The 26,794-nt window shown below is 38.5% G+C and overlaps 3 protein-coding genes across 3 annotated transcripts; 1 reads left to right on the forward strand and 2 right to left on the reverse strand.

Annotated features, from left to right (window-relative positions):
- Positions 1-74: 74 nt before the first annotated feature.
- brf2 (BRF2 general transcription factor IIIB subunit) lies at positions 75-3,419 on the forward strand. Its single transcript, XM_077543152.1, has 4 exons — positions 75-347; positions 525-584; positions 942-1,263; positions 2,483-3,419. The coding sequence occupies exons 1-4, from the start codon at positions 200-202 to the stop codon at positions 3,267-3,269; spliced, it is 1,317 nt and encodes a 438-aa protein (XP_077399278.1). The 5' UTR covers positions 75-199; the 3' UTR covers positions 3,270-3,419.
- A 446-nt stretch (positions 3,420-3,865) lies between these two features.
- Positions 3,866-11,814, reverse strand: prlhr2b (prolactin releasing hormone receptor 2b). The gene is made up of 3 exons (XM_077543154.1): positions 11,743-11,814; positions 9,955-10,420; positions 3,866-6,212 (listed from the first exon to the last, which is right to left on the reverse strand). The coding sequence occupies exons 2-3, from the start codon at positions 10,362-10,364 to the stop codon at positions 5,579-5,581; spliced, it is 1,044 nt and encodes a 347-aa protein (XP_077399280.1). The 5' UTR covers positions 10,365-10,420; positions 11,743-11,814; the 3' UTR covers positions 3,866-5,578.
- Positions 11,815-15,580: 3,766 nt separating this feature from the next.
- Positions 15,581-26,650, reverse strand: anxa4 (annexin A4). The gene is made up of 13 exons (XM_077543066.1): positions 26,528-26,650; positions 24,615-24,665; positions 23,570-23,657; positions 23,094-23,188; positions 21,575-21,688; positions 21,337-21,427; positions 18,943-19,022; positions 18,660-18,716; positions 18,491-18,584; positions 17,408-17,503; positions 17,272-17,330; positions 17,072-17,194; positions 15,581-15,832 (listed from the first exon to the last, which is right to left on the reverse strand). The coding sequence occupies exons 2-13, from the start codon at positions 24,621-24,623 to the stop codon at positions 15,776-15,778; spliced, it is 963 nt and encodes a 320-aa protein (XP_077399192.1). The 5' UTR covers positions 24,624-24,665; positions 26,528-26,650; the 3' UTR covers positions 15,581-15,775.
- Positions 26,651-26,794: the final 144 nt, after the last annotated feature.

Genomic DNA, 26,794 nt, shown 5'->3' on the forward strand with positions numbered 1-26,794 from the left:
TATTTCACATACATGCACGCGGTCGCTTTTGTGCATAGTACGAGGGCGGAACCATCGCCTTAGAGGACGTCGTATATACCCGGAAGTATTTTTGACTCTACACCATCGAAGCAACTGCAGTACTTTCGTCCAAATTTTGCCGCTTTGTTTTATGAGAATTTCTTATTGTCGCGGCGTATGTGGTGGTAGTTGACAGAACATGTCCGCGGTGGTTTTGAAATGTCCCTACTGTGGCTCGTCCAGCATTGTGGAGGACGACCATCACGCTCAGCGTCAGATGGTCTGCGTGGACTGTGGCGCTGTGGTGTCAGAAGGGGCTCTCACCCACGATGTTTTTGAAGGCACAGGTAGAAAGCTCAAAATTAAATTAATAAACGTATAAGCATCCCTTCATATTCTTTGCGTGATATTTCCGATAGTCTTTCCGTATAAAGTTTTTAATGTACATATCGTGTATTTTTGCCTGTGTGAGTTGTAAATTAAATACTTTTACCATTCTTTTCAATGTATTTATTTTTTTACAGATGTCAGCTACAGCCGTACAACAGCTGTTGCAAAAAAGCCATGTTTAAACCAGATAAAAGGTGAGCTGTTCTGTGTGCACAGTACATAATTGTTGGAGCTTAAGATGGGGACAGTTTGTCCATCACAGCTGGGGTTGCCATTTTCCCACTTGCTGTCCACAACTTACATCACAGTTGCTCAGGGCTAAAGTAACAACAAATCACTCCTCACCTGTTTCCTGAAGCTCAGCCAGGATTGGTTGTTAAAAAAGATGAGCAACTGTGATCTCATTTTCAGTCGACAGCATGTGGCAAAATGGCCGCTCCGTGAGACTGATAAAAAAAAAAAAAGGTGGTATTTTGCCGCTTAATAACTTGTTATATTATTATTAATGGCATGACTTTACTTTACTTTCTGATTTTGCCACACCAACACAGGCCAGCAGCGTCTGAAAGCCATCTGCAGAACCCTACGGGTCAACGCCGAAATTGAGACACTGTCAAGCAGGTATTTCGCGCAGGCTTACGAGCACGACAGCTTCCTGAAGGTGAGCCTGCAGAAGAAGGAATGCCTGGCCGGCTGCTGCGTGCTGGTGAGCTGCAGGCAGCTCAACTGGCCCGTTACCATAGGCACCATCGCATGCCTGCTGGAGGCAGACATTGTGATGATGGGCGCCGTCTACCAAGAGATGATGAAAGTTCTCAAGGTCCAGGCGCCACTGATCAACATTAGCGACGTGTTGGAGGCTCATTGTCAAGAGTAAGCACTCGTTGAAGTTTTTATCTGGTTGTTGATTTGCACCCGGTGAGCAAATATTCAATATATATTTTATTTTTATTTATTATGTTGATACAACATGAATACTTTCATTTGGGATATCCTTTTTGTTCTCTTTTTTGTTCTTTATTTTCTATTGCTCTTCGTGAGAGAGGTCACATGGTTCATCTGTTACTAAGTGTTGACAAAGTGTATCAAAATGTATCTGTAGTTTGATTTAAAGGAACAGACAACAATGTTTCAGATGATGACCTGACCATTGGGGGGTTGTTTTTACTATGTGCATTTCAATAATTTTTAGTGGTCCTACTGAAATCTGTTAATTTATTAGTCTTGGAAATTGAGTAAAAGGTTATAAGTCATGGGAAGCGATGCTAAAAATGAATATGAAACCTGGTTTACTGTGACAAAATAAGTTTAACTTGTGGAAGCAGGACACGCCATCAAACAAATACAGATGATCGACTTTAACTCATTCACTGCCATTGACGGCTATTGACGTCAAAAATTCATTTGAACTATTTCTATGAGTTTTACATTTTTTGCACACTTTTGTTAACAAGAGTGTGAAAAAATGTAATCGTCTGACGCCCCTAATTTTTAATAATCTTTTCTTTCTTTTTAATTAGGGACATTAGGCGATAATTTTTTTTAATTGTAATTAATCACATGACTTCACTATTTAACTCAAGATTAATCACAAATTTTATATCTGTTCTAAATGTACAATACATTTTTTTCTAGGTTTTCATACTCTTGTTAACAAAAGTGGCAAAAAATGTGAAACTAATAGAAATAGTTCAAATGGATTTTTGACGTCTATAGTCGTCAATGGCAGTGAATGAGTTAAAGTGGCCCTGATTCATAACATCCAGTTAACTCTAGTGCGGGGGCGGTTTCCCCTTGACGCTATCAGCCCTGGTCACTTGCGATTATGCTAAGCCAATGTCATCGCTGGGTGAGTATTTGAATTTAATTGCTGTTCCGTTTTTCACGTTGAAATGTTAGGTCAACCATTGCTTGTACAGATAATTATTGTTTTTATGATGCCATATACTGTATGCGGATTACCACTAACAGCATACCATGCTATTTGAATGTGTTCAAGTGCGATGATTTAATTCTAATCATAACCCCAGTTAGACTTGTTATCCACCGTTTAGGTTTGGTATATCATTGTCTGCTTTTCCCTTCCTGTCAGGTACAAAATTAGCCCCCTCGACGTGCATGAAGACCTTGCCGAGGACTACAAGGATTTAAACAAACGAGCCTTGTCCTTGGTAGAGATGGCCGCCGAATTCTGGATCCTGACCGGCCGTCAGCCCATCCCCTTAATGATGGCGACGGTCTACTTGGCCTGGCAGTCCCTAAACCCCAACCACGTTCGCCTCAAAGCGTCCCTGGAGAAGTTCTGCCTCATCGCCAAGGTGAAAAAGAACCGGGCTGTCGCAAAGAGAGTGGGTGAGATCAAGGCGGTGCTTTGCAAACTGGGTGAGGAAATCCCGTGGGTGACGGATCCGGTGACGTCGGACAACGTGGTTAAGCACGTGGGGGATATCGTCGAGCACAGATTTGCTCTCCTACGGAGGGCTATGAGGAGCCACAAGGAGGCCATGCAGGAGGAGAGTCAACCCGGCTGCCAAGAGGCAAATCCTTCTGACCCCGAAGATCAGACTGCAACCGGTTGGAATCCTGAGACGGCTGAACAGCCAGGCGAGGGTAGCGAGTCCAACGGTAATGAAAAACCGCAACCCAACTGGGGGAAGAGGATGCTTTTCGCTCCGCCGTGCGTGATTCACCCTAAGAAACGCAGACCGGCGCTAGAAGGGCTCAAAGATGTGACTGGCGATGAGGAGATCTCGGACAGCGAGATTGAGTCTTACATCCGCACCCCGCGGGAGGCCAGGGAGTTTGCCGTGACACAGAAGGCTTGCTTGTCACAGAAGGCTTGCTTGTCACAGAGTGAGGAGGCCAAATGTGAATCATGAAGACTGGAGCTACTGGACTTCTGCAATGTTGGCACTTGTGGATTACGCTCAAGAGGAAGTTCTATTCTTTATTTTATACCTCTTTCCTTACTTGGCTAAAATGTCATTTTGTTGTTCTTTAGAAATCTTAATAAAAAGATGCACACTCAATGAGCACGATTTGTGATATTTTATTCATGACTGTTCACTCTATGTGCAGTCACAGGGAAATCAGAATTATACTGAATACAACTTAGACATTATACATGAGCATTTTATCATCTACAGAGGTGTTCACCTTCAGATCTTTTTTTAAAAATTAATCCGTTTATTTAAGTTTCACAAAATTTGACATGCGTTATATCTTAATAGCTTACAGTAAATATTTTTTTTCTCCCCCCATTCCATTTTGAAAAACTTAAAAACTAACTATTGCGAAAACAATTAACAACATTGATTTTTATTGGATATCAACCACTTAATAGGTACAATCTAAAAACAGTTGGGTCAAAATTGGGCAGGTCTGCTACTCGGGTCAATTTGACCCAACTTTCTGGGTTGTTTTTGTGTAAAACATCCCATAAAATTAGGTCAAATTGACCCAAACAGCGGGTCAATCCGGTTTTGACCCAATTTGGGTTATTTTGTCCCAACTAGCTGCAAGTCGGTCCATTTTTTACCACAATTTTAATTGGACCCAGCTGTTTTTAGAGTAATGTACTCTATTAGTCTTAGAATTCACAGACAACACAAATTACATTTGCACAATCATTACTGGCAAAAAAAACACAAAAAACAGCTGACATAGCATTGCAAGTCAGACGGGCTTTTAAGGAAACAAACTGATTTTAAATCAAAATATTTTCTCTGTAGTATATATAAAATACAGTGGATATAAAAAAATTGACACAAAACTATTCATATTTTAAATGTGCAAGGTTTTTGTCATTTTTGAACATTTGACAGATTAAATAATATCAATAAATTAATGATATGATATAATAAATTATATCAAAGCTTTTTTTTCTCCATTAATGTGATATTTAAACTTTTTTTCCCCCCACCATTCCTCACGGAGATTTCCATGCCGTGACGATGTGGCGCTCTAATGCAGCCACGTCAGCACGAACCACCTGTTTTGCCGTCTTTCTCTGCATGACGTTCATGGCTGACAACGAGGCGCTCTGTAGCAGTCACGTCAGCGGAGGCATAGCTAGCTCGCTAACCGCACTCTGCATTTGTGCTGAAGAACCTTAACTGCGAACGAGGGCGCTCATGTTCTCTTATCGTGGGGAGGAGCAACTTATGCCGGGCCCAAGGGGCCACTAACTATTTAGCTGGCCCCAAAAAAAATCAGGAAAACTAGTTTTAAATTAATTTATCATATTTAATATTTAATGATTTAGTCATATTTAATCTCTGAAATCACATTACAGGGTCTTTAAAGAGGGTTGACAGGAACCGTGGCAGACAAGATAAGCTAATATTAGCATGTTTGTTAATTTTGTTATTTGTGGCCATTAACTTCTGGGCTTGATGCTAAACTTGTGAAAACTTAGGACAATGATGAGGATGAATCATCTTGACCAATGTGTGTTCATTTCCTACTAAGGAATGGCATGAATTGAGTGTTAAAAAAATGGTTGTTTATCGGAATACAGTAGTGCCCTGTGATTGATTGTCGACCAGACCAGGATTGAGTCTGTTTTGCCTGAAACAAATGGGATAGGCTCCAGACGTGTGGTTGACTATCCTGATTTTGATGCAGGCAGTGTTGGTTTAGTTCCCGTCAAGCGCCATTGACGGCTATAGACGTCAAGAATCTTTTTATTTATTTTTTTCTTGGAGAGCTCAGTATTGTTCATTCGGTCATTTTACCGATGTCATCATCATTGCTCTCTTTTTTATTTTTATAAAAAAAAAAAAAAAGTATGTGGGTGAGTATGTGCATGTGTGCGTGCGTGTGAGTGTGTACTCATTAGTTCACCTAAAACCTAATTAAAATCCCATACCGTTCACCTAAACCGAATACTTCAGAATCCAGCTAGAGTCGTGAGGTTGTCAGGAGACCCGAGGAAGGATCAAAGAAAAGATGAGTACATTTGTGTTGAAGAATCTGTTTTAACTGGGCTGGCAGTGAATGAGTTAAGTTGAGTGTGAATGGTCGTCTGTTGCCATATGTGCCCTATGATTGACTGACGACCAGTCTTGGGTATAGTCTGCCTTTCGCCCAACATCACCTGGATCAGGCTTCCGTCACCTTAGCTTTATAGCGAATGGATTGATGATACCATGAATAGCAGCCTTTGCATTCCTTCCTCACGGCGGGGCTACAAGACCACGCCGGCAGTGCAGCGGTTGACCGGCACGCCGACCCGGCTGCGGCACTTGAGCATCTTCCTCAGCTCAGCGCGGAATCGGTCATGCAGCCACGCGTAGAGGAAAGGGTTGCAGCAGGACGAGCTCATAGCGCAAAGGTGGCAGAGCAGCTGGATGAGCAGGAAGAAGCGCTTGTTAATCAGACGGATGTCGATGTCACGCAGCATGTTGAAAACATGAATAGGGAGCCAGCACACGGCGAAGGCGGACACCAAGAGGGCGACCAGGCGGAAGATCTTCCTCTTGCGGGCTTGCTGGGCGCTGGCCTTCTCTTGGGTTCTGTGGCCGGGCGCCACGCACTTTTTCAGCTTGACCGTAATGCACAAGTAGGAGACGAAGACGGCAGACAGGGGCAGGACATACGTGATCAGCAGGGTGCTGTACGCGTAGGCCCGCCGCTCTTTCTCTTGGCCCAGCCAGAACTCCTCGCAGATGGTGAAGCCTTCTTCCTTGAACTCCACGTGGTAGGTGTGGCTCACGGCCGGAGCGACCAGGCCGCAGGACAGAAGCCAGATCCCTGCGAGGACGCACGCACAGGTGGCCACGGAGGTGCGCTTCTTCAGGGGGTGTACCGTCGCGTAATATCTACAAATATGGAAAAATGCATTATATATGGATGGATTTCAAGAAACTAAAATGTGGCAAAATTAAATTATGGTAGTAGCTCAATTAGGGGTGGGTCTCATGATCCGATTCCGATTTTTGGGTCTGCGATTCAATTCGGAATCGATTTTCGAGTCAGAATGATTTTTGATTCAAAGTGATTTGATTGACAATGATTTCTGCTTCAATTTATAGATGTGCAAATAATCGTCACGATCTCTCGCTAATGCCAATTAGCTCGCTACTTGCAACACTTTTACCACTCAAGCAAACGGCTATTCATGCAAAATGCTTCAGGAATGTATACAGAGAAGCATGTTAACATTACTCACTCTCATATGCTCTTCTTACGCTGCAAAAAAAACAACTTTTATTGGAATAACTTGATTGTGATTTTTTTTCCTTCTACTTGCTAATGTGGCTACAACTTAACAAGTATATCGGAACGCGCTGAACCACACTGCCCCTAAGTGGCCAAACCGGGTACAACATGAATGGCACTCCCAATAAAGGTACACACAAACAAGGGCAGGACAGTATAAAATCATTTAAATAAAAAATCAATTCTGAATTGTACTAAATGAGAATCGCTATTCTTATCAGAATCGTTTTTTTTTAGCACACCCCTAGTGTCAATACACACACAAAATAAAATATCTTTAGTTTTGATTATAGCTTATATGTAACGAAAATCAGTTTGCATCTAATAGTGACCAAGCCTTGTGGTGGATAACAAAAACAAAACAAAAAAAACAGTAATTGACGCCCCGCATGAAAATCTTTGTTATTACCTGTATTAATATTTTGAATTGAACATAGACCACAAACTATGATTCCACAACATTTTACAATCATTTCAAACTCATTTGACAGCTTTAGCCTACCCTTAAAAATTAATGACAGATCATTTGATTGTGTATGCAATGATATGGTGGTATTGATAATCACATGTTACTAATTGGACATCAATTTCCTTAAATAATATAAATATAATCATTTATTTGGTTATAATTTTCCAGTATTTGTCAAGTCATTTGTCTATATGAAGAGCATCAGGAATGGAGTTACTGTATTTATACATTCTTGTCAGTATGGATCTTTTCAGGGCGAGACCTTCATCCACACACCGTGTGACACTTCATCAAATTGTTCTTCCGTATTCCACAAAGTGGTGAACACCAAACATTTTTCAGATTTTAGCACCGCGTTTGTCTAGTATGCGTGGTACCAATTCAGACAGAATCTCTAGGACAGAGGTCTGCAACCTGCGGCACTAGAGCCACATGTGGCTCTTTAGTCCCTCTTCTGTGGCTCCTTGTGGATCTCTAAAAATTTTTTAATTAAAATTGATTTTTTTTTTTTTTTACATATTTGAATTTTTTAGATATAAAAAATGAATTAATAATTAACTAAAAGATGAATAATTAAATATTCAAAAATGTCTCTGTCAAATTTGTAAGTTATTAGAAAAAGAGAGACAAAAGGTTGATGAAAATGTTTTTTAAAAATACCTAAAAATTTCCAAACAGGAAAGAAAATGCAGAAAATTACCATAAAATGTCATTGAAATTGCCAAAAATGTCAGAGAATTTAATAAAAAAGGCAGAAAAGAAAATGTTCAAAAAGTAACCATAAAATGTCCCAAAACAAAAGAAGAAATACCATAAAATGCCCTCCCCCCCAAAAAAAAGAAGAAATCCCGAAAATGACCAAAAATTTTAGAAAATTGATAGCAAAAAAAGGCAGAAAAAATTTCCCCAAAAGTCTCAGAATGGAAGAAGAGAGGTGGAAAATCCCCACAACATGTCCATACAATTGCCAAAAATGTCAGAAATTTTACAGAAATGCAAAAAGTCTAAAAATGTATGAAAACTCAAGTTTTGGTTTGAAGCAGCCATTTTGGGTGAATTCCATGGCTCAAACTTCTAAGAAATTTGCCCAAATGATGTTGGCTGAAGTTTGCCGATCGTTTCAAGGATTCACTATGCAAAAGCGCATAGGCCATTAATGGGTTTAGTGTGTTAATTAATACCAACGAATTAGAGTTTGATGAAGGTCAGACAAGTGACTACTTTTGGATGACAACCAAACATTTTCATAACCGCTTGGTTTTGTTGATCGGGGCTTCAAAATACTCTCAAATTCCTGAGCGATGGTGTTGAGCTCATCCTGTGATTTACGACATGACACGCCAGGCAATTTAGAGGATTGACCAATTTGTATAAATATGCATATGTACAAAAGCCCCCGGCATGTTTATAACGTTTAATTTCAGGAGGCGACCATTATAGAGCTCAGCTGAATGGCACTGACAGATTTCTTTGAAAAGAAAGATACTGACGTTACTCCTAATGGATGGTGTTAAAAAGCTGCTGCTGTGCTCTAAAGAAGTACATAATTAACAAGGACTGTTGACTGCAGGAACGTTTGCTTGACAAAAATATACTATACGCTGCAAATGCATCTGCAGCGGTAATGGGCTTTTAAATCGCAGCTTTTGTAGCACAGAACATTAAGGACACATGCATTTAGATCAAAAGGTAAAAAGGGGACATGTATTGATTCATTGATGTGTCTATAACATAATGTTCCCAACATAAACAAGGAAGTATCCTGATCCGTCAATATCACCATAAGGTGTCTTTGAGCCTTGACCATTTCACAGAAAAATGATTTTCCATTGAACTGAACATTTTGTATTAAAACCCTGGAGAACCCACGGGGTCAAATGTGGCCCCTATAAGTTCTGCTACTCAAATAACAAAGACCTTCTTTTTTTTTTGTTCAAAAAGGGTAAGAGGAAGTTAAAAACTGATCTAGTCCTACACCTTATCCGTTTCATGTTGATACAATAATAAGGTTAATGTATTTCAACAAAAGAAAAAATTATAAACCTAGTCACATATACAAGTGCACTTTAACATAAGCACATTTGGCAACAACATATGTACATGAAGATTCATAGGCATATACCATAATATATTTATGAATCATATCCTCATATTCACATATACAATTTTACACTCATACCGATACATCCAAAGAAATACAATTTTAACAGCTAATGTCTGATTTAAGTAATTTTTTTGAACTTTTAAACTTTTTTTCTTAAATTTAGCAAGAGACTGACATCTTTTCAGGTCAATTCCAAAATCATTCCACAAATGAACACCTTTTACAGAAACACACCTTTGCTTAAAAACCCTGGAGAACCCACGGGGTCAAATTTGGCCCCTATAAATTCTGCTACTCAAATAACCTTTTTTTTTTTTTTTTAACTTCAAAAGTCCAGAGTGCCACTTCTGACCCCTGCATCTAGTGGATGAATATTGCACTTACATGAGCCAGAGTGGTGGTGACAAGATGGCTGCCAACATGCTGTTTTGTTGAGCTGGAAATCAATCCAAACAAAACCATCTTCTCAGCAAACCATCAGATGGTAAAATTGTTTTTTTTTTGTTAATCTATTTCATATCATGTTGCAGAATGCCTAGGAGTATGTTTTATATATATATATTGATAAATTAGCAACTCTGAGCTAGTTAAAAAAAAAAGGGTTAAAATTGAAAAAACATATTTTGGTGTTCAGTGAACTTATAGGAGTCATTTAATGTATAATTCATAATTTTCCAAAGAAGAAAAGGGTTCTTGGGTTCTCCAGGGTTAAGTAGATATAGAAAGGTATCGCTGTTGAGATTTTCCAAACCATTTGTCACCCACCTACCTGTCCACAGCTATGGCCGTGAGCGTGAAGACCGAAACGTAGACGGTTACCGGCTGGATGAGGAACACCAAGTAGCACATGAAGCGCCCGAAGACCCAACCGTGGGGGTTGAAGGCGTAGGCCAGGGTGAAGGGCACGCAGGTCACGCACATGAGCATGTCAGAAAAGGCCAGGTTGCCGATGAAGAAATTGGTGACGTTGTGCATCTTGCGCGTCCGGCAGATGACGTAGAGGAGCAGGTAGTTGCCGAAGACGCCCACTGCCACCACCAGAGCGTAGCAGGGGATGATCAGGGGTTTGAAGGTCTGCAGGAGGGCCACGTCAGCGAACTGCGAGCTGCGGTTGCTGGAGTTGCCGTGCGCGGCTACCTCGTAAATGTCTTGGTACGCGTCGCTGCCGTTAGTCTCCATGGTGGCAAAGCCGTCACCGTTCTGAATATGTGAGACGGGAACGTACTGTATTTTACCTTAAGGGAACATCAAATACCAAAGGTCACACATTCATGAGCTGGTTGAAGAAATCACCTTCAATTAAAATAATTGTCAAATGGAAAACTAACCATGCTTTTAAGCAACAGCGTGTTAATGATTGATAAAGAAGACATTTGAGTGCAGCAAAAAAAGGGGAAATGATGATTCTGCCAAATGTGCAAATGGAAAATGTCAGCATGAGTTGAGTCAACAGTTCAGTGTTTATCTGGTCTTTAAAATGTTAAAGCATTCAAATGGAGCGTTTTTTTTTTTTTAAAAGCACTTGCCTTGCAATGCCTACATCAAAATGATGTAAGACATTATGCAATCCAATTAATGTAACATAAATTAAATGGGATGTGCAGTAACATGTTCACCTTGTATAAATAAAAAAATAATATAAAAAATGATGATAGAATATTTTCTTGGCTAGGAAGAAACTTTTCTTTTTTTTTTAAGTAAAGGCCTTGAAATGCATGGAGCATGCACCAATGATGTAACAAAAAAGAAAGAAAGATGTATAAATCCCAATCTAGCTTTTTTCCTTAAAATTGCATGAAATTAATGGCAATTTTCAAATTAAAAAATGTAAATAAAAATAAATAAATAAAAGCTAAATATACTACAAAGAAAATACTGCACTGAATGCATTTTCATAATTGTTCTATATTTATTAAAAAATAAATGCTCATACAATACTCTATTTTCATGACCGGCGCAAGTCTGAGCCGAGGCGTGTTAGACTGGGTGATGGTAATTTCGCAGACATAAGCTGCCATATTTAAAGTGCAATTTGCGCTGTTGTGTGCGCGGACGCAGCCAACTCTGTTCACCTCTTGCTCATGACCCGTGTGGCGGCAGACAATGTGAGCGGGCACCCTCATGAAATGCGATTTTTATGCACTGCATATCACATAAATATATCTTTTTTTATTATTATTATTATTATTATTATTTTTATTTTATTTTTTCTAGGAGAGCTCAGTATTGTTCATTCGATTTGACATCATCATTGCTCTCCTTTTTAAAAAATAAAAATAAATTTAAAAAAAATAAATAAATAAAATGTTTTTTTCACATAAATATATCTCTGCAATTGTTTACAAATATTTTTGTTTAATTGCCTTATATATAGTCTATAAAAATGTAAATGTCAACCTGGTTTTACTTAAAAAAAACAAAAAACATTTTAATATAAATGTTAGTGTTTGGTTGCATCAAAAGCAATCAAAATCAAAATCTTGATCTCTCATTTCTTCATAAACAAGCTTATTGCATTGTAGGGGTCCTTTAAGAATAAAAAAGTTCAGTATCTTACCTGTGATAAGTTCAATGTGAAGTACAGATATTCACTGCACGTTCTTTCTCCGACTGAACAGACACTGCTTCTGATCACACTGGCGTGGAGAAGGGACTGGTGAGGAGGAGGAGGAGGAGAAAGAGGGAGTTTATGGGAATGACAGCTAGCCAATAAGATGACAGATCTCCTTTGAAGATTCATGTGATGGCCTGATGTTGATCTTGAACTCTTTAGTTGGTGGTCAGCGTTGCATATTAACGATGCAGCGGTTGGCGTCAATCTGCTGGCTGGCAAATAACCGACGGCCTTGTGCCAGCTTTTATTTACCGGCATGCAGCGTATTGTGTGAGAAGATGCCGGCTGAATAGAAGTGGCGCTATTTTTTGGTGATGAGTAACAGTGTTGAGCATTCAAATTCAATGACAGATTCTTGTTTTTTTCCTTGGTTTTAATTTCCAACTGTGCATACCGTCACTTCCCATCACTAATCTTACTTTCCGCCCAAACCGCCCACAGTGTAAAACTAGGAAGAAATTTTCAAGCTGGAAATGCAGTACCTATGTTGAGTTTGTGACAGCTAAAGATGAAAATATGAAGGTTGGTTGTACAGTGTACTGTAGACAAAATGTTTTCTAGCTTAAAAAACAACAACAACATCATCAAATTGAAAGAAACATTTGGAATTGTAGCAGGGTAGATTCAAGATTACAAAAACCTAACAGATTGTGTGAAGAAGAGCTACGAATTCTGTAGTTACTGGTACATTTATAAACAATGTACATTATAAATGTTAAGTTTTACCATTATTACCTGTAGTATTAACAGTTAAATATGTCAGGTAAAAAACAAGACATCCTTTAGCGAAGTTGAGAAAGACTGTTTTTGTTGTATATATATATATATATATATATATATATATATATATATATATAAAAGAGACTTTCTGGATTTCACTTAATTGTATAAAAATAAATATACAAATAAATGTGGAAATAAATACAAAAATAAATATATAAATAGATTTAAATATGAATCAATAAATAAAAAAGGCGCTGCTCTCATAATTATTTATTTCAAGCTGCAGACGCTGTCAGCTTGAAATGCGTCATGAAATGGTATTCAAATGAAGGGGCGGTCCTAAGCGTGTCTTGGGTTGGACTCCACCGTTGCAAACTGCCTTTCAATGGTATTTTTGTATTTTCACTTTTTTTTTTTTACATTTATTTATTTTTTATCTTGTTTTATTATTTTTATATTCATTCTTACTTTTCTTTCTTTATTTATGCACATATTTGTGCTTTATTCCCATTTATATTTACTTTTGTATTTAATTTTTGATCAGTTTTTATTTTCACTAATTTTGCATATTTAGCATTTTTGGTCCTCCATGAAAAGTCACTAGCAGGAAAAAAAAGGGAAGTGGGGGAAGCAATCCAAATGTATCCTTGAGATTTGAAGAGAATTTGAAGTTCCAAATGTTTCTTTTACTATTTCTTGTCACATTTCAGTCCCGGCACACTCCGTACACGCCGCTTCAGACATCCAACAAAGATGGACATTCATCGCATCTCCTGACGTGTAACATCATGCGTCCTTCATATTTGTTACCTTCTCCTTCTGTTGTACGCATAATAGATCTCATTCAGTCTCTTGCAGTTTTCCGAAATGACATACACACTTCGGATTCACAGGTCAGATGAAACACGTCAAGATGGAATTATGCTCATTAAGGTCATGGGCAACACATACAGACAAACAAGCATTCACGCGCATTTACATCTACAATGTCAAATCGGATGAGTTAGCTTGACTCAAATGGTTTGAGGAACTTAATTACAACAGTTTATATATAATACAGTAACTCTAACCAAACTTTTGATTTGATTCCAAATAATCTTTTATTTATCGTTTTGGTAACACAAGTGGATTAATTTAAGTTTAACTTAATAATTTAAGTTACCTCACTTTCACTTGTATAGCACTTTCTACCTCGGAGCTACTCATAGTGCTTTAACATTGTATTTTCATTCACTTGCTGGTGACACACAATCAGAAGCAATTGTATAAGGACACTTGGTTGCAAGGGCTAAGGGTCGAACCCACAACCTTCGGGTTGAGAGATGACCACCCTACCTCTTGAGCCTGCCATATTGCTGGTTGGTGTTGTGTGATGACACATGCACATATACACCGCAATATGTCGTGGCACAGGTGCTAGAGTGGTCGTCTGCTAACCCAAGGTTGTCGGTTCGACACTCTGCTTTTTGTGAGCTTGCTGAAGTGTCCTTCTTAAGGGAGATACTGAACTGCCACTTGTCATCAGTACAATATAAAAACAGTTACTGGGGGTAAACATTGAATTATATATCAGTAGGCTCTTTTAAAATGCTCCAAAATTCTGCTCATAACAACTGAGTTACAAAACATAATTTTTGAGTCAGGGGAATTTTTGGGAATGAGTGATTCTGTTTAAATGATTCTACAGGTTTTTTTTTATATGTTATATGTATGTATGTATATATATATATATATATATATATATATATATATAAATTAACAATTTCTGATGAATAAAATTGGAGCAAAGTTTTAATATCTGCATGAAAATAATAGTAAGAAATATCAAAATTGGGACATATTCTTAAATTGTAATCAATAGCTGCAGGAAAATAATAGTTTAAAAAAGGTTAATATTTAATACATTGATATTTTTTTATTATGAAAATTGGAGTATCGTCTCCAATTAGTTTTAGTAGTTAACAACAATACATATTTTTTGTTCATTAACTCATTCACTGCCATTGACGGCTATAGACGTCAAAAATTAATTTGAATTATTTCTATTAGTTTAACTTTTTTTTTCCACTTTTGTTAACAAGGGTGTGAAAACCTAGATTTTTTTATTTATTGTACATTTAGAACAGATATACAATTTGTGATTAATCGTGAGTTAACTAGTGAAGTCATGCGATTAATTACAATTGACAATTTTAATCGCCTGACGCGATTTAAAAAAGAAAAGATCATTAAAAATTAGGGGCGTCAGGCGTCAATATATAGCCGTCAATGGAAATTGGAATATAGTCTAGATTTGAAATCAACATCTGCAGGAACAAAAATATAATATCTATATATAAATATAATAATAATAAAATATAAATATCTTCATTATGAAACCTCAGGTCTTTCATCAATAGCAATATTAACGTAAAAAAAAAAATCCATGGTGATGCAACGCATGACAAAGAGAAATGTGTAGGTTTTCATACCATCGCTCGCACAAAGTGTCAAGGTGACGCATGTTGCAAAGTCGTTAACTCTCTGAAGGCTGCAGCTGAGTCAGATTTTGCTTTCAGCCACAAAAACATGACATTGAGTATTGTATTGAGCTCTCCAGAAAAAAAAGAAAAAAAAGAAAAAAAAAAGAGTATTGTGCTGTCAAACACAAAATATGTCAATAGTGTCTCCTTTTTGTCTATTTATTTATATATTTTGCTCTTCTTGCTTCCAACTTTTCGCAGTTGTGCTGCTGCCCCACAGTGGCAGAAGCAGCTAAGACTACATACACCTCGGCTCAGATGCAAGTTTGAGGATAGGGACCGCCTCCTTAACTTGATTAGAGTACACTTCACAGTCTAAAACTGCAGATAGGATCCTGTTAATGTAATTGAGGGGCTGACTCAACACATGAAGAATGACTCCCAATTAAACAAATGGACTTGAATGGGCGGTAACAAGACAAGAGGCCGATAACATTTGTCTTTTGTGTCAGTAAAGATGCGGAGGCACATATTAGAACTATTACCACACGTAAATCCTTAAAGACGGTGATCGGTAAGAAAAACACTGACATGTGTAAAAGGTCACTGGTCTTTGGTTTAATCGGTCATAGATACAGTAAAACAAGGCACCTTGGTCAGTTGAAGTTGAGAAATGTAAAGGCCATAGAAGATTAGGAAAAGTGAGTCATCCACACACAGTAGGGCTGACGATGTGCTCCATAAAGCAACATGTGGATGGCTGATCTCTCTCTGTGTTGTTGTTGTTTTTTTTACTCTCCTCCACACAGTTCCAAAAGGATTTTGCGGTAGTCACCCGATGTATCTCCCTAAGGAAAGAAAGGAGACCAGTGAAGAGGAGGGGAACTGCAGTCAGGCAACTGAAAACATTTTTTTTTTAATAGTGCACGCATGTGCACTTGGTGTAAAAATCGGCACATCTTCATTTTTGTGCCGGGGCAAATTGAGTTTACCGCATTTGGGAATTTGGCACTGTGGTGACAGAAAGTAGATTTTAGACCAGGAGAAAAAGTTGTAAATGATGTGTGGGCTTGATAGCTAGCTAAAGAGAGAGCCAAGATAGATAGACAGACAGACAGACTTTTATTTATTTAAAATTGTCCAAATTATCTGAATTTAATCTCTTCAACAGTAAATATTCTTAGATTTCTGTATTCCTTGCAAGAGGCCCCATGTTTAAATCCAGGACGATCCCCCAACGTTATGTTATATTTGTGCACTGTCAATTTGAAATGGGGTAGATGCCACGGACGTGGCACATCAGCGTCGTTTCCGGCCACTGATGGCCGCGTTCCAACACTCGGACCCCCACCCCTGCGCCCACCTACCTACCGCGCGCTCCCGCCCATCGGCGAGAGCGGCCAGGGCATATCAACTCTCCGAAATGCTTCGGATAACTGAGACAGACACACTACACACTGGCACCCGTCGGCGGGAACGCGCAACCGAGGGGCACAAAGGTGGAAGCGCAAGAACTGGGACGTGGCCCATGCGTCGCAAACAGGAAACAGAAACAAAGCTGATGTGTGGAAAACGGAAGTCCCGCCTCCTCTGTGGCATACCCCATAATGTTCTGTTTTTGAAAAAAAAAGTAAAATTTTTTTCCTTCTCTGATTCATTGATTAACCTACAAAAATATAGACATATTAATCGTTTACTGAAATAATCATAGTTGAAGCCCTAATACCATGAAACACTCGCATGTGAACAGGGGTGTATAGACTTTTTATATCCACTGTAGATAAATAGATATAACAAGAGATAGCTAGATAGCCATATCTGGCTAGCTAACTGGCTAGCTAGCTAACTAGCTAGCTAGCAAACTGGCTAGCTAGCAAACTGGCTAGCTAGCTAGCTAACGATAGATAGATAGATAGATAGATAGATAGATAGATAGATAGATAGATAGATAGATAGATAGATAGATAGATAGATAGATAGATAGATAGATAGATAGATAGATATTAAGTTAATTCCAGCATTAGTGTATTGCTGACTGAGTGATTGATTGGCTGATAGGTTGACTGATTGACGATTGAGTATCTCACCTTAATGAACGAGTGGAGAGACTTGCCATACATCTTCAGGAACTGCGCCTTGATGTCCAACATGTCAATCTCCGCCCTTGACACCATGGTCCTCACGAGCACGCTGTCCGTGGTGCCCAGACCCTGCCCACACGCGCACAATGTCAGCAAACATGTCAACTTGAATTTTTCATGCTCCCACCGAAGCATGAACGACTCACCTTCATTGATTTGTACAGACGTTCGGCAAAGAAGGCATGCTTGTTCCTCATGCATTTCACTGGAGAAAGACAACAGAGTAAATATTTCTGCCTGCCGTCAACACCTGCGGCATTGTTATCGGTGCAAGCGACTTGCCTATGGCCAGGAAGACGTCCTCCAAACAACCTGACATCTCCCTCTTGATGCTCTCCTCAATGTCTTTCCCAGAAATTTTCTGGTACTCATCAAACACTGAACAAAAACACAAAGTTGAGGAAAGATAACATAATGAAGTATTCAGCGCTTCACTTTTCCCATGTACAGCCTTATTCCAAAATGGAATTTAGAAGGAAAAAAAAGTCCCATAAAAATTCTACCAAAAAAAAAAAAACTCTATAATGAGAGAAAGCCGTAAGACATAGAAACTAAAGAGGACTAAGCTAAGAAATCACATTGCTAATCAACCTAATTATACATAAATATTTGTACGCATAAAAATTACTATCAACTTCAAGTGTCCTCCTTTGGGCTCAAAATAAACCTTAAATTCAATTTTAAATAAAAATTTGAAGTGATGCTCTATATGGCAGGTTGGGCCAAACCATTCTAGTATTTTTTTGGATAATGAAATTGAATACCTAATAATGTATTTTCTTAATATTTACATAATTTGATAATTATGTTTGAATAATTTTTGAATGAATGCCATTTTTTTATACGTTCAAATCTCACGTGCCCCCCATTTGAGAACCAGTGGTCTACATGAAGCTCCTCAATTCACTTCAACATAATTCCTTGGCAGCAAGATGCCACCAGATGGCGCCAAAGCGATACTGTTATTGCTGTTATTGATTTGGCCTGAGCACAAAAGCAGTGAATATTGTTTCAGCAAGGGTTAAAGGTTAAAAAAAAAAGAAGCTGTATTTTGGTGATGCACCTTCGCTTTAGCCAGTACAACATCAAGTCTTTTAGAATATGATGCCACAAGCTTGGTGCCCTTTTTTTTCTCTTTCTTTGCGGCACTTCTCAAGCTCCATCAAGATGGATGGGGCGGGGGGGGGATACCCATTTTTAAACAACAAAATGCGGATAAAGTGAAGCGAATAGATTCCAGATTTACTCTAAGCGTTACACGACATATTTGTTGACGAAAGCAGACGTTGAACATGCAAGCCCCCATGACAGGAAGTCAAACAAATCCGCTAAACTTGACATTTTTTTACACTTTTTCACAAATACCTCGTAACAGATGCTTCTGGTTCCTGACACAGAGCACAGTCAGGAATTTCACCTCGTCCGTGCCCCATCGAGCCTCGCCTGCCTCGTAGATTTCCTGCAAACGTAGTATTGATACATTTATTATGCAATTTTTAAGACAGTTTGTCAAAAGACCGAAATAAATCCTTGCCTTGGCATCCAGCAAAGCCTGGGCCTCGTTCACTGTGTCGCTTTCGTCACGTCCGGCCTGCGTGAGCAACAAATGCTCTTGTAATTACGCTTTCAGTAGAAAATAACTTCACAGTCGAGAGGTTCTGGTTCAAATCTCTACTCTTTTGTTCTTTTAATTCCAGACATGTCGAGAACCACATAAACAAAACATTGCATGCAAAATACACACATATTGATTGACCCTATTGAGAACAAGTCTTCTAGAAAATGGATGGCTGTTTAGTGTGCTGGGGATATCTTACCGTGAGTAAAGAGACCAAAACCCGCTGCAACATTCCCGACGTGTCTCCGCACACGTCGTCCTCCAGGTCCTTCCCATATTCTGGCAGGATAGACAAAATGATATAGATTTGAAAAATGGTGAATGTTGCTTCTGGATTGATTGTTTTGTTTTTTAACAAACAACGCAGCCAGAAAAAAAAATGTACGGCACCAAAACGAAATAAAACGTTTAAAAAAAAAATAGACGGACAGAAAGCAGAAATATCATGATTGAAAGTCAACCTTAAACATTTCTTGACAATAAGATGTTATATGTGACCTTATTAGCCTAAACATGACATTCTGATTAATTATTAAATTTGTGGAATATGAGTTATACAGCAAAATTCAGCCATTTTTTATCCATCTCAGGGGGGGCGGCCATTTTGCCACTTGCTGTCGATTTTCTATCTTAAAGGTCCCATAGTGTGAAAATGCATACAAAGACATGTCTGTATTTTCCTTTTATTTTGCTCCCATGGCCAGTCGTTTCCATTCACAACATTAGCACATGACTACCATGACCAAAATCACTGAGAGAAGGGTGTGGCCTAGGCGTGGCCAGGTGCAGCTATTTACATAAAAGTGACACACCCCTAAAACAGGCTGTTTTGAACAGAGCGTTTTTTTGGGCTGATTTAGGGACAGCAAAAATATTAGATCCAAAGTCAATTTTGACAAATGCATGTCACAGATATGTCTTTTACACATTTGAGAACTATTTTAGCATGTTGAAAAGGTGAATAATATGAGACCTTTAACTCATATTCCAATAACATAGTATTAACCAAAATACCGTATTTAGACTAGTGGGACTGCATAAAACATATTATTGTCAAGAATTTTTTGCGAGGTTGACTTCCCCTTTAAAGTAACAATTGTTAATTTGTGCATTTGGTGTACCTAATGTTGAGGTTATATTGACAATAAATAATAGTCACATTTTGTTATGTGCTCATAGTTAGGACTTTGGCAATAATAACCAGGATTTTTCCTGTGTACAAAATTCTGAGGCGGCCACCTTCACCTTATTTGCTCACCACCTTCCAGCCCAAGTGACTGATAATGAACGAATGCTTTTACATGAATAATAGTCATATTCTTATTGGAACTATTATTCTTATTATTGAAGCATGGGATTATTATATAATGTCTGTAAAAAAAATGAACGCAAGTCAGTTGAATTTACAGAATAAATAGACGTCATGGCGCATAGTCAGAATTAGGGATGTTGGATAGCACTTTCGCAACTCTTAAGTAGTCACTGCTACTGATACTAAATACAGATACCATTAGTAAATAAAATTCCCCACCCATAAACGACAGATGATTTTAAAGAAAGACCTATATATGCGCGCATGTCAAAAAATGTTCGGAAAGAGATGCTGTAAATTAGATTTTGTATTGCGTGCCTTTTTCCGAGTACTGTAGTGCTTCTTTCCGCCGCTAATACCGACGCTTGGCGCTGTGAGAGCTCACCCAGGCTCAGCAACGTGTCGAGGAGGAGGAGGAAGAAACGCCTGTCCCCATGAAGAAGCCATCGCACTCTTCGAGCAGCAAGACCCAAATATTGAACGTTGCACAAAGGTTGCAAATCAATTGAATGATGCCATACAGTGCTACCGCATCATTTGTGATGAAAAAAGAAGAAAACTGTGCAATCGTCGTTAGATCGCTTCTTTCGGCCAGTTTCTAGTAAATCCTCCAAGGAAGATACTCATCAACCCTCATCTTCTTCTCTGCGACCCTCAACTTCTTCCTACATTGAAGTTACGGAGGAGGAAGTAACTTTTGAAGCCCATTCCAGCGACGACGAAGAACCTCTCATGATATAAAATCCTCCTCTTCCTCCTCCTCCTCCTCCATCAAATCCTTAAGCATCGAGTACATCTTCCAAAAGTAAGTTAAACTTCATTTTATTTATCTTATTACGTACATGTACATACTGTGTGTGTCTCTCGCTCTCTCTCTCTAACATACGTAGTACAGTACTGTACGTATTCTCTTTAAACATAAATTATAATACAAAATATAGCACTGAAGCAACTTACGAACAAATTCACCTTACGAACGATCGCTCGGAAGTAGGGGAGCGCCTGTATATTATTTTCCCTTAAACTTGCATGAACTTATTGGCAATTTTGTATTCATATAATTTTTTTCTTCTTGTCCCTGATCCTAAAACGGCCGCAGGAGGGTGGCCATCGTGAGTACCAACACTTTAAAATAAGACTGGTATTGGCACCCATACCGATACCTGGTATCGGTAGTCACCCATCATAGTCAGGATGATAGCACCTCAGCCTCAATTTGAGCCAGGAAAAACACTTAACAATACTATTTTAACACTCCTTGATGGTAAAATTGGCACTCACGCTTCTTGTAGAACACATTGATGGTTTTGATCTCAGCATTAGACCTGGAAGCCAGAATATCAATGAGGCACGCCTCCTCTGTTCCAGCCCCCTGCCGTCATACAATATGCAGTATGTTAAGACAACCCACAGAACGTGTTCTAAAAAAAAAAAAGAGATCTATAGATCTGATTCATGATTCAAATTCAATCTTTTTTACTTTGTTAGCGGTACCAAACTTCCAAAAAGCAACTCTGACCTTTATGGCGGTTCTCAGCTCATGAGCGTCATACACGGGCGCCAGCATGAGCAGGCCCAGCACCACGCTGCAGAAGTTCCCGCTCAGCTCTGACGACAGCTCGTCAGCCAGGTCCTGAGGAGGTGGGGCACAAACCAATTCAAAACACTGCCGGAAATAATACGGCTCTGCATGGCTTTAAATGTTCCGTTTTGTGTTATGAGTGCAATCAACGTGACTCCTGTGGATGGAAAGAAATGGGTGTGGCGCCAAACATTTTTACTAGGTAACCTACACACACTAATGATCTTAGATCTTTGTTTTAACAGTGCTATCATAACCATATCCCACCGCCCTATTCATGGTTGCCTTTTTTTCCCCATCTGGAATCCATTTGAGCTATACTTCTTAACACATTCACTGCCATTGACGGCTATATACGTCAAAATCGATAAGAAGTGACGTTTGCCATGTTGATGTTGAGATAATGATTAGACTGTGGTGCTGTGGCAAAATTGGGGAAGTTGTTAGAAGCGAGTGAGTCATACTCTGGTGACTATTCATGCACCAGATCAGGAAAAAGGTGCAATTTATTTTCAATGTCTCTCATATTAACTCATTAACTGCCATTGACGGCTATAGACGTCAAAAATTCATTTTAACCATTTCTATTAGTTTAACATTTTTTTTCACTCTTGTTAACAAGAGTATGAAAACCTAGGAAAAAAATATTGTACATTTAGACCAGATATAACATTTGTGATTAATCACAAGTTCACTATTGAAGTCATGCGATTAATTACAATCGCCTGACGCCCTAATTTTTAATAATCTTTTATTTTTTTGAAAAAAGATTATTTAAAAAAAGAAAAGATTATTAAAAATTAGGTCGTCAGGCGATTAATTTTTTTAATTGTAATTAATTGCATGACTTCAATAGTTAACTCATGATTAATCATACATTCTATATCTGGTCTAAATGTACAATTTTTTCCTAGGTTTTCATACTCTTGTTAACAAAAGTGGAAAAAAATGTTAAACTAATAGAAATAGTTCAAATGAATTTTTGACGTCTATAGCCGTCAATGGCAGTTAATGAGTTAATATGAGAGACATTGAAAATAAATTGCACCTTTTTCCTGATCTGGTGCATGAATAGTCATCAGAGTATGACTCACTCGCTTCTAACAACTTCCCCAATTTTGCCACAGCACCACAGTCTAATCATTATCTCAACATCAACATGGCAAACGTCACTTCTTATCGATTCTAAAACACGGTCTCTCCTGCAGATCACACAGAGCTCTCACTGTTCTCTTTCCTGTTCTAGTATCCATTTCTGCTTCTTTGAGCTAATGATCAACAGTCACGTTAACAGCGCCATGGCAACACAACCCGAGTCTGCTTTGCATGTAGAAAAAATGCACCACACGGGGAATTAAGATGTGAATACATCTGTTTTCCAACTCTCCAGCTGCCTCATTTTGTTTCTTTCTATAATTAGGATGGGGGGGTAAGACACCATTTTGTTCACTCTCACCTTCCCCACCGCCTGTTTGAAGGCCTCCTTGATGCGCTGCCTCTGGGCGATGGTGCGGTGGGCTAATATCTCAATGATGACAGCCTCGTCAGTGCCTGCGAGACATTTTCTCCCGTTAAAAAGTAAGACTGATTATTTTCAGTGTTCCAATGTGAGGCATCCGTCTCGTGATTTGGTCACAATCAGGGAAAAGCAAGTTAGCCTACACACAGAAAGCATCTGTTTGGAAGAGAGTCAGGGGAAGATTATTAAGCTTGCTAACGAAATCAACATTCCCGTTCCCAGTGGGCGATAAAAACATGATTGTGGCCTCAATGTATAGCTGTCAAAACCAACACGGAAATTAGGCAAAGCACGAGGACATCAGCGTGAATGGGCAATAAAGAGAACCTGAGCAAGATGGAATTTTTTACTTTCCCCAAAGAGTAGGAGGAGTTGTTTGTTTTTCCATGGAGACACTATTTTGTGAGACTCACCAGCTCCTTTCATGGCCTCGCGCAGTCTCTGGGCGTCTGCCTCTGGGTCGAACCCAGACGCCTCGGTCACTGTTCCACGGTTTCCAATCTGGTCGTTGAAAAAAAGAGAAAAGGAAATCAGTCAAGAATGTGGCGGAAAACTCGTGTACGAGTGGGGAAATGCAGAAATTTGAATTGACAAAGTACTTTCTTGTAATCTTTTAAAGTCGCTTTATGTAAGTTTTCTAATAGAATATCATTAAATTATGCACAGAGAAAATAATGACCTTGGTAGTCAACCGATTATCAAGACTGAGACAATGATATAGTTTATATAAAATTATTGGAGTATGAAAGGGGCCATGTTGCGAGAAAATTGACTTTTGATGATGACTAGAACTCGACAATTGCAGAAAATCGTCCGCTTAAGGTAATTTTAAGGTAATTTTCTGCCTTTCTTCTTTTGTTGTTGGACACGTTATGGTTACTTTTTGAACGTTTTCTTTTCTATCATTTCTATTCAATTCGCTGAAATTTTTGGCATTTCTTCCATTTGGACTTTATGTGGTCACGTTTTAGACATTTTTAGGATTTTTTCTTTTTTTTAAACTTTCATCTACCTTTCGCCTTTCTCAAAAATTGAGATTCTGACATTTTTGGAACATTTACTTACTCACTTTTTTATTTAATTAATAATTCATATAAATAATATTTTCTCTCTAAAAAAAAAAAAAAGTAAAAAAAATAATTGCCACTATTTTTTTTGTTTTTTTTTAGAGATCCATAGGGAGTCACAGGAGAGAGACTAAAGAGCCACATGTGGCTCCCGAGCCGCAGGTTGTAGACGCCTGTCTTAATCTAACTACTGCCTCGGTAGCCAAGTTTACAATTAGGTGTTAAAGTGCATATTACACGTTATTGCATCTGCTATGAATATGAAAAATAAAGGTGACAGGAACAGGCCCTTTTCCTCATTGTTTGCAAGAAAGAATAGCACAACAACCGTATTTCAACGTATAGCCATATTCGACAAAAATGAAAAAAAAAAAAATAGTACTAGACTTACCGCTGCCATAGTGAGATGAATGGAGATGTCCTTGGTGGAGTTAAGCGAAAGCTGCAAAATAACGTGGCTCGGTTAATAACATGGAAGCTGTAGCATCAGGTTGTATTGTTGATGGAGGCCCTCATTAACCCCCATTTCAATAATGCATGTGCTTCATCGTGCCATGGAGGCTCTCGTTCACACACAGTTGACGAGCTTTCTCGCATCCTGGCTAATCCCATTAAGTCTTGTGTTGTTCTTTAGTTTGAACACACCTGTAATTAGATTAACCACGCTGCACAGCTGACTGTTTCCTGCCTGCGTGGATCATCTTACACGCTGAAATGGCCGCATTATGTCCAGATTAATATACAAGTGTACACATAGACAATAGACATGTGTTATACATAAATGTGTATATGTTATGTGTCATTACATATTTTACTTATATCCAATTAAAGTCCACAGTTTAATTATATTTTTAGTTGCTTAAAAGTTTAATTTTACTTATTACACTTCCTATATGCCCAATCATGGGGTCTAATTCAATTTAATATTAATGTAAATGTTTTATTTTAAATTTAATTAAATGCTTTATTTAATGTACTGTATACGTTTACTGAATACTGCCTCTACACAATCACAGGGCATGGTTTAATTTTGTATGTTTTTTTATGTTTTTTTTTAATTACGTTATTTTATTGATGACAATCCCTCCACCAAGTCACATGACATAATTGTATTTAATTTAATTTGCATTATTTTTAATTTACTTTTTAATGCTGATTTTAATCTAGCCATCAATCCAGCTATGTTCAATAATACAATTTATCCTCATTCCATCAAGGGCAAACTCAACAAGATAAACATTAAGTGATCAAACATGCAAATACTGTTAACATACATAACCTACTGTATACATAACAGTAGGGCCTGGGGGCTGCCACTGGATATATTTGAGACAATGTGTGTCGTCATCACACATTTGACTCCTTTAAAGTGTGTAAATACATGCATGGGTGTGTGTTTGCTGTTCTACTACTGCTACTATGACTGCTATTGTTCAGTTAATTTCCATCCTTCCATCCATTTTTCTAAGGCGCTTGTGCTCATTAGGGTCACAGGTGAGCTGGAGCCTATCGCAGCTGACTTGGGGGGGGGGGGGGGGTCGCGAAGGTGGGGTACGCTCTGGTAATTACAAGGCACATATTGATAAATTTCAGACAAAGGTCAATTTAAAGTCTTCAATAAATCTCACATGGGTGTTTTGGAATGTGGGAGGAAGCATGGAGAGGACATGCAAACTTGACATTTGGAAGGCTGGAGATTTGAACCTAAAACCTCATGACTGAAAGGCAAGGATGTTTACCATTTTCACTGTGCTTCTCTTTATTTCAAACATGCATTAATTTAGTCATAAACAATCTTGTATGACTATTTGTGGAGCACAATTGTGTGTGTGTAGATTTTGTAGCCTGCACTTTAACAGCTTATGTAATTATGCTGCAATTATAACACCTATAAGAACAAGAACAAACACAGCACACTCAAGTAAATGTCACAAGTAAATAAGATCATATAAAGCATCTGATTTTAGTCGTGTGTCAGTGATCATACAACAATACTGTAGTACGTGCCAAGAATTGAGCAACTGGATTGGAAAAATTGATGCATGCACAAACCAAACTTTTTATTAACTCTCCAACTCCAAGAGTCATTACTGTAATAAAACCGGAGTTGCATAGTCGTGGCATGTTGGCCGAGATTTTAAAAAGCAACCGTTAACTTAATAAAATTGGGCACACCCAGAAGTGACCGAGTGCCCCCACCCGTGCCGCAGTCTCAAGTCTATTGCGTCAAATTTAAAAGACCGTAAAAAGTGTTATATATCGCTCCAAACACTTATCTCATCGCAAATGGTACAAAAACCCTACCTGTGTCGGTGACCGTGCTGTCTGTACGTAGGCCAAAAAACAGCGTAAACCAGGAAACTAAAGGTTTTTATCACTCAGATGGTCCCACCTACTCTGGTGTTGCTTCTCATGTTAGGCTGATGCGTTCATGTACCACAGCAAAACGGGAAGTTATGATTTTCCACTTTCGCTGTTTCACAATATCGACAAACGTTTCTTATTATTGCCATATGTAACTAATAACTTATGGAAATTGTAAACTCAGCACAATGTAGCAATCATCATTTA

Source organism: Vanacampus margaritifer, chromosome 14 (genome assembly GCF_051991255.1).
Source record: "Vanacampus margaritifer isolate UIUO_Vmar chromosome 14, RoL_Vmar_1.0, whole genome shotgun sequence".
In the NCBI taxonomy this organism is placed as follows: Eukaryota; Metazoa; Chordata; class Actinopteri; order Syngnathiformes; family Syngnathidae; genus Vanacampus; species Vanacampus margaritifer.